Source organism: Cannabis sativa, chromosome 6 (genome assembly GCF_029168945.1).
Source record: "Cannabis sativa cultivar Pink pepper isolate KNU-18-1 chromosome 6, ASM2916894v1, whole genome shotgun sequence".
NCBI classification, from domain to species: Eukaryota; Viridiplantae; Streptophyta; class Magnoliopsida; order Rosales; family Cannabaceae; genus Cannabis; species Cannabis sativa.
In genome coordinates this window covers 32,194,678-32,203,176 of record NC_083606.1, presented here as the reverse complement: position 1 = coordinate 32,203,176, position 8,499 = coordinate 32,194,678, and the positions used below count along the sequence as shown (strand labels likewise).

The 8,499-nt window shown below is 34.9% G+C and overlaps 1 protein-coding gene across 4 annotated transcripts; it reads right to left on the bottom strand.

Annotated features, from left to right (window-relative positions):
* Window positions 1–1,845: 1,845 nt before the first annotated feature.
* LOC115724926 (probable WRKY transcription factor 20) lies at window positions 1,846–6,708 on the bottom strand. Of its 4 annotated transcripts, none has more exons than XM_030654298.2 (6): window positions 6,205–6,708; window positions 4,456–4,620; window positions 3,259–3,784; window positions 2,992–3,145; window positions 2,739–2,897; window positions 1,846–2,586 (listed from the first exon to the last, which is right to left on the bottom strand). In XM_030654298.2, exons 1-6 carry the CDS (start codon window positions 6,421–6,423, stop codon window positions 2,121–2,123), a joined length of 1,689 nt encoding a protein of 562 aa, XP_030510158.1. In that variant the 5' UTR covers window positions 6,424–6,708; the 3' UTR covers window positions 1,846–2,120. The 4 variants fall into 4 exon arrangements, with proteins under 4 accessions (XP_030510158.1, XP_030510160.1, XP_030510161.1 ...); XM_030654300.2 differs by having other exon boundaries at window positions 2,992–3,088; window positions 6,205–6,703; XM_030654301.2 differs by lacking the exon at window positions 6,205–6,708 and adding an exon at window positions 4,809–5,979.
* Window positions 6,709–8,499: the final 1,791 nt, after the last annotated feature.

Below are 8,499 nucleotides of genomic sequence, written 5' to 3'. Positions count from 1 at the left end.
ACTCAATCCCTATAACTCAGGGATCAACTTGCGTGGATGTGGCATACACACGATCCCACTATCAGTGTATTCAGCCTCAATCCCACGATCCTAGCATTCAGCATTGATCCCACGATCTTTCTGTTTATGCGCATTGTAACGAGAGAGGAAACTCTTCCTCCTCAAGTTTCCTGCCCTATAAATAGTGAGGAATGTTCACTGGGCAAGGGATCGATGGAAAAACTGTAAAATAGATATTATACGCCGAAACGCTATAAGCTAAGGCTATCTAAGAATTATATATTCAGTGTATTATTGTAAGAGCTATAAGAAAAGGAATTTTCTTCCTTATTCTTAAGTCAATACAATCAACGAGGATTAGGCTATTACCGAACTGCTCGGGGCTGAACCTCTATAAAATTTCTGTCTTATTATTATTATTGCGTTACTACATATTATTATTACGACATATCGTTTATCGCTTATCAAAAAGACTCATTGTCGTTGGCTAAAAGCGAAGTCAACACTATTAAATGAGATTTTTTCCCCAAGATATATAATAGCATACAAAAACTATATACTACAATCATAAGCAGAAATACGATAATGAAAAATTAATATATCGTGAGGGAGGACTGCTGTAAGTGGAAGATATTAGATTTTGTCTGTTTCTTTTTGTAATGTTGTAAGTGGAAGTAGGGAGGACTGCCTGTTACAAGGGTAAATATTAGTTTGTGGATTTTGACCCCTACAGTGGTGGTGATGGTGGGCAGTGGTGGTGATGGTGGTGGGCAGAAGAAGAAGAAGAAGAAGAAGGAAGAGGGCGTGGGAATTAGAGAATTAGGGTTTTTTTTTATTTTTTTTATTTTTAAATTATTTTTTTAATTTTTAAAGAAAAATATTTTTTATTTTATTATTTTTTACTTTTAAAATATTTAATTTTTTAAAATATTTATTTACGTGGACCAATAAAATTGTGCCATGTGTACACTGTGTCTACGTAGACATTCCACCATGGCAGTTAACAACTAAAAATAGATGGAAATGTTAAATTGCTAACAGAACACGAGTTTAGGGGGTTTTACCACCAAAATTTTAGAATTGAGGGTTAATTGCAAAAACCTGACCACTTAAAGAGATTATACTGCAAATTACTCTATACCAACTAATATTCCATTCGTAGTTTTTATGTTCTTTCTTTCATTCAAGTATTTCATATCACGTAAAAATAATATACCTTAAAAAAATATAAATATACCAAAAAAACTAAACTAATGCACTTTATTATTTCCTTTCCTTCATGATATACTGTGTCGAGAGAGAAAAAGGAAACGAGATGGTCTAGACACGAGAGTAGAAAGCTAGGGTCAATTATTCAAGGTTATAATTGTAATTTCATCGTCAAATTTTTAACTGAATTGATATTTTGTTAATTTTTTATAAAAAATAACATTTATTAACTTAATTGTTAGATTTAAGACCATTTTACATCTTAGCCCTTCTTTATGTTGTGTGGTAGTATTTATGTAATTTTTTTAAAAAAATTAGTATTTATGTAAATTACCTTGTATTAAAATCAATAAAAGTAAATATAAACTCAAATAAAAAGTTTTAACATTACTTACTTTAACAAATCCTTATTTACTCTCAAAAAATAATCAAATAAATAAATTCTATAAGGAATACATCATATACACAAACAATTCTATCCTTTACATCATGAAATTTTGCTGGAAGATATTTTTAATTTAATTTAATATTTGATACTACCTTTCTTTTATAAAATCAATCAAAAGGAAACAACACTACGCGACTTGCTTGCAGACATGAATCTCCGGTAAATAAATAAAAAAATGCGGACTACCGTACACTTGAAATTTGTTGTAAGATATAAATAGCGTACATTACAAGCACTCGAGTTTACATTATCAACTCTTGTCAGAATATAATATATCAGTACTAATTCATCTTTGTACAATGTATCCCAAAGAAGCTAATGTTACACAAACAATAGTTCAACTCAAGGCACTTCATACATCACTTTTAGGAATTAAGAACTAGAAAACAAAGATTGAACTTTGAGAGGAAAGAAAAGAAATGAAACAGAACATATTTATTCACTTCATACAGTTGAAGCAATTTTAAGGACCTGTTAAGATTCTACCCATGTTTTGTGGATATGGATATGATGAATGGTTCAAAGTTGATATTTCAATATTTTCTCTAGATCCAAATTGGTTCAAGCCATTACCTAGGATACCGTAGAATGTCGTACCTCCTTGAGCTACATTGACATTGGAGTTGTGACTTCGGCTTTCCATTTGTTCAGATTGCGCAGTAGGATGTTGCTCGTTGGACCTATTATCAGTAGCAGAACTAATTCCAACCCCTAGATCAAGGCTAATGGTATCAGTTTCCTCCGGTCTAATCCTTGCTGGGATGCTTGCAGCCATTGATCCTACCAATTCATGGCTGCTATTTCTCGCAGCAGGGACATCGTGGTTATGTTTTCCTTCATATGTTGTTATAACTGCTTTAGGATCATGAGAAGCTCTCTCCACATGTTTTCTAACAGGGCATCCAGCATTTGTGCATTTGTAATAACTCCTACACAACAGGCAAGCATGATTAGGATACATTTGACAACAGGACATAGCTAAATAGGGGAGCAGTCTATTGGCTGCTCTTTTAAGGATACAACTATGTCGACTTCCTATCTATATCCTCTCCATAAACATTAATGTGAAAACATAACATACCTTGGATTAGGATTTCCTCTCACTACTTTCTGGCCATATTTCCGCCAGCGGTATCCATCATCCAGTATATCCACCTCACTCAGAGTTTGAACAACAACACGTGGTTCCCTGATAGGCTTAACCACTGGAGTGACATCAATGCATCCGATTTCCATTTTCCTATTTAGGCAACATTTTATAGGTTATTTATTAGACCAAATCTACAGCTCATAGCTCACTAAAAAACATGGCACTTCCTTAGATGATCATATACCTCCGCTTTGAGAATGGATCATCATCATCTGCATCATCACTGATCCTATTTCCTGTAGCTTCTACAATGTCATCAATTGTTGCAATAGGAGATTGATCTGGAGTACCATTTGGCTCATTAGTATTAGACCCCTGTCCATATATGCTAGACTTGTCTGCATCAGACAAAAGAACGTACGCAATTTATACTATTTATGAAAAAAGAAATTATGATGGAGAGTGCGAGAAGAGTGAAACAATATAACTCAGAAGAAAAAAATCCACCTACCATCACGACCAATTATAGATGAAAACTTGTCAGATCTTTCTTCCTGGTTAGACATAATACTACCAGTGTTGTATCGCCTACTGGGTTGAGGTTTAGGATGATCATGTGTGCCCTTGTAAACAATCTCTGTTATCTGTCCATCATGGGCACGCTCAAATAGTTTTTTCACTTCACAGTTAGGATGGGTACATTTGTAATAGCTACGCGGAAATTCACTTCCTTTGACATGCTTTTGTCCATACTTACGCCAGTTATACCCATCTTCAGAAGATATGACTGAAGGTCCATTTCCCTTGTGATCAAATTGTGCTGTTTGGACACCAGAACTAGAATTGCCCCTCTGGTTTAATTCATCTGAATCACCATCAGCAGAAGCAACAACACCACGCGCTGCTGATGAAAAGCCCAACTCGTTTGAATTGACTGCCACCTCACTTTTAACTAAAGATACTGTCCCAAATGATTGGGGTTGACTTTGGACTTGCAGAGACACTGCATTTCTCTGGGTATTTATTTCTGCAGTAACCTTCAATAAAAAAGACCATTAGGCAAAAACACTGTTGGCACATTCAAAATTTTCAAACAAATATTGGAAACGAATAGACAACATAATCGATGAACTGAAGGCCTCCTCAGTATCATCTTGTTTTCTTTTTCTTTTTTTTTTTCCAGTAGCATATTTCTGCAGTGAAAAAAATAATGTATGTTGTATAGATATGTATGAGCAGCAGACATCAACTGAGGCTAGCTTAATTGGTTGAGATTCAGAGTGTGTGTGTGTGTAACTGTGAAGAGGGTGGGGAAACGATTAAATCCTAAGATGGTTGAGTGCTCGTTTATACAATTCTTTGGCTCTATTTTGTATCATAAAAGGAATCCTTTCAATTTTCTCACATATATGAAAGTAGACAATTATGGAATTTTCTATTTTGTATCATAAAAGGAACCCTTTCAATTTTCTCTATATACATATATGAAAGTAGGCAATTGAGTACCCGCGGAATTTTCTTAACCTGTTTCATTATAAGAAAGAGAATAAACCAATTAAGTAGCATTTCTAAAAGAAATTTGCATACAAAAATAACACTCACTGTGCTTATGCAATGCAAAAACAAAGAACACGATCCAATTAAGACATCTTGCACATTATGTGTTTCTTTATAGAACTATTCAAACAGCATCTCATTAGAAAATTACCATATTTGACAGAGCATGAGGTTTAAACTCAAAGGTACTTGAACTTTTGTTATCAGAAACATTGATATTAGAGTAAACCGTAGTGGTTGAATATGCAGCAGAACCAACAGAGCCCTGCGCCATTTGAGGCTTCATAAAGGTACCAGTAGTTGGGGAAGGTTCTGCCTGCAAAATACATTCACAAGGGAATAGAAAGTCAGAATATTCAAAAGCATCACCAATCTCTTTCAATAAAAAAAGCATCACCGATCGATCAATGGTTACAAGCTTAGAAAATAAAATTTTCAGCAAACAACTAGAATAAAAAAAAAAAAAACAGCTCCGTTGAGGGTAAGAGCAAAGAAAATATAGACCTGTATGATCATATTTTCCACAAAGTTTCTGAATTCCCAGTTATACTTTAGCAAACTGCTTCACATCTACTCACTCTCAGGAAACTCTGATACTACCCTCCTGATTGGGGTCGCTTAACAAGACTTAAAACTTAGCTAACCCTCTAGGACAACAACAAAACTTTAGCAGGAATAGACGAAACAAAATCCAATACTTCAAACAAAGCCCATCCATGCAAAGGGAAAGAAAAACAAAAATCTTTACATTGATTTTATAAATAACCTAGAGCAATAGATGTTGATCAAATAAAAATTTTGAATTCAGATGAAATCAATGACGATATCATCTGCAATCACAGATGATGTCCTTTTATGTGGGCGTCATGACCCACCACACCATGTCCACCCCTCCTCTTCATAATGATAGTGGCACACTTTGACATTAACAAGTTGCATTCTCCCTGCTGATGCATTTATTCCTTATTCTACTTAATAAATAAAATTAAAAGTTTTCCCGTACGTCCACTGACATGGTTAAACAAAAGAAACAAAAAGGCCAAAGCACCAAGAGGGCCAAAATAACAAATAAATAAATATAAGTATAGAAGCAGAAGATTCATTATGTGAAAAAACAACACTGGCATACAAAACAAAGAGATAAAGGCTTCAGATTACTATCAGAAAGAGACACATTCCAAAGGTATTCGATGGAACAATCTATTCGAGCATAAAGTAAAGACCCCAATACTAGCAATACTCTAATATCAAGCATCAGAATCTTAGGGTCCCAGGCATGAGAAGCAACCACCATACATTTAAAAATAACAAAAAAAAAACCTTAAATTGGTGAGAGATATCACAGTATAAGCAGCAAAGAAAGATGTTGAATTATACATCTATTGTTTAATGTTTATAGACAACAAGAAACAAAAATAGTAATCAGAATTTTCCAGCTTTGCTTAAACAATAGAGCATCTTTAGGTTACTTATAATCAAAAAATCACATCATCATTCAGCAACATATAAATTCTCCACTACTACAAACGCATACCACGCGGCGATATCATGGGTCAGAGAAAAAGAAACCAAAGTTAAACGGCACAAAACAAGTTCATACATGCATCCCGTTTGGTCACTGAGAAAGTACAATAGAATAAAAATAAACTATTTTTAAAAAAAAAAAAAAAAAAAAAAAAACTTTTCCTTTTTCAGCTAAAGTTGAAGTTGAATCAGCAGAATAACTCGCATCAAAACACATTTTAATTCGTGTTCTACCAAACACAGCCTTAACATTCAAAACCTCTCATTTCTATCCCCCCCCCCCCCCCCTTTTTTTCCTCATCAATTTTCAATATTTATTTTCTCAGTACCCAAACAAGATAAAAACAAAATCCGAATAGGTAAAATCAAACCTGACCTTCATGTTAGATAGCAAGACCGGCGATTCCAGAAACGAGGAGGGGCTAAGCCCTGGAGGAATAGTAAGGCAAGCAGACCTGGAGATCGGGAGCTTGGCGGGCGACAACAGCTTATACTTGGCGCCACCACAACCACTGGGCGGGTCGGGAAACTCGTTCCTCCCCAGATCCACATCATCTGAGCTCCGGCGATGGAGGTCAGCAGCGGCAGCTTCCATTGAAGCTGGGTCGGTAGAAGTAGTTAGCTGTAAGAGAACGTCAAAGGTTATTTGGGAAAGTAGATGAAAGGGGTAAAATGGTCATTTAGGGTCTGTGTGTAATATCTATATCTACGTGAGTATTGTTTGGGAAGAAGGAAAGAATGAAAGAAAGAAGGAGACAAAGAAAAATGAGGGAGGAAAAGATAGAGAAAAAAGGTTGACTTGTAGTGTTAGATCTGAGAACTGAGAAGAAAGAAGTGTCATTGGGCTGTCATTTTAAACGTTTCTGGTGGTTAAAGCGACAGTAATTTGGCCAACATGAAAGCAGAATACTTGTTTTTCAAAATATTAAAAAAAAAAAATTAAAAAAAAAAATACACAAATTTTATTACAACTCCCTTTTTTCCCTTTTTTTTCAAGGGATTTTATTAGAACACTTTTTTTAATTATTATATTACATTACAACATTTTTTAAAAATTTAAACTTCTAAGTTTTCTCTTATTCTTTTTCCTTCAAGAATTTACGAAAATCCAACAAATAAAATCTAGGATTATAACGGTCTATTTCCAAATTTGAATACTTGGAAATGTAATAAATATATATGTAATTAATGTGTTAATGATTTTTTAGTGCTATGGTGAAATGAAGCTTCAATCCCTCATTTGTGTTCATAAAGTTACTCATTACAACCTAACTTTAAAATTGTCATTGATGGCATCTCTCAATTAAGTAACCAAAATGTCAAAGTAATAAATTCAAAAATATTGGACGCAATATAGAAAGGTGGGGCAAGAAACATTGTACAAAACATTTCATGTTTCTCTTTTTGTTTAATTGTTATTAGGTTTGTCTTTCTTGATAGGCCCACTAATTATTATGATTGCAATTTGCAAGTGAGGTTACCATGCCTATCTTTTCTTTTCTTTTTTTAACTGGAGGAAAACATTTTATTCAAACAAAACTTAGCAAAATACAAAACACAAGCTACCACCACCACGGCAGCAGCAAACAACAATCCTCAAACTGACTGAAAAAAACTCAATTACATGTTCATCACCCTTCTTAATCCTATGAGCAGCCAAATACATCACTCTAGCTTTTTAACAGCTAGCTTTATATCTAGACTCAAGGCTCTAGCCGTTCTACATGCCAAGTTGAAAATAGAGTTGTTATGATTGCACCAGGTTGCATAAATCGCAGCCAAGAAAATTGCATTCAAAGAGGCCTCCTTCAAAGTAGTACTGTTATTCGAGCAACAATTTCTCCACTCTTCCAGGTTCCTAGACCAACAAATCGGCCCTAGCCACTTAGAAATCTCCTTCATCACTGTCTTGACAAAACAGCAGTCAAAAAAAATATGTTGATGCATCTCTACCTCAGCTTCACACACAGGGCAGAGCAGAGATGGAATCTTTAAAAACTGCCCGGTTTGGTCTCAAGTAAGTAGTTGGGTGTTTGTTGCTTGCCAAACAATGAAACGATGCTTCGTAACACTCAATATGTGCCAAATAGAATTAGCATAAGACACTTCATCAGTAGCAATTAGAAATAAGTAGAAGGTTTTTGATTTGAATTTACCAAACTTGCCAGCTTTAAGCAGCCCCTCTTTGTCAATAGCACTTCTAAGCTACAAGAATTTCATAAAATACCAACTAACATCACCTTTGCGGAATGGTCCAAAAATCTTTGCCTTTGAGGTATATGGAATCGATCCATTTAACCCAAAAGTTATCTTGCTTGCACGAAATTGTCCAAATGAACCATAAAAGCACGGTTCTATTTTCTTCCTTTACGAAAACCAATCCCTCTAAATTTCTTCGGGAGACAAACAGTATCCCAAGACACAAGATGAAGCTTGCTACAGTTTCCATTAGAACCTCATAGGAAGTCCCGACAACTATTATCAATAGCTGCAACAACTTTTTGCGGTAAAATAAAAATAATCATCCAAAAGTTTCTAACTCCAAGCAAAACAGAGTTAATGAGCTGAGCTCTAATAGTAAAAGAGAGATTCCTACTAGCCCAATTATTGAGCCTTTTGTGGAGGTTGTCTAGAATGGCTCCACAGTCTGAGGTTCTCCATTTTGTTGGGC

What these genes read in the sequence shown, in the direction of transcription:
- LOC115724926 (XM_030654298.2), bottom strand. Translation starts at nt 6,423, where the DNA reads ATGGAAGCTGCCGCTGCTGACCTCCATCGCCGGAGCTCAGATGATGTG. An exon ending in TCTTGCTATCTAACATGAAG is followed by an intron (nt 4,621 to 6,204) that starts GTCAGGTTTGAT and finishes TGTATTTTGCAG; the next exon opens with GCAGAACCTTCCCCAACTAC. An exon ending in GATCCATTCTCAAAGCGGAG is followed by an intron (nt 2,898 to 2,991) that starts GTATATGATCAT and finishes TTGCCTAAATAG; the next exon opens with GAAAATGGAAATCGGATGCA.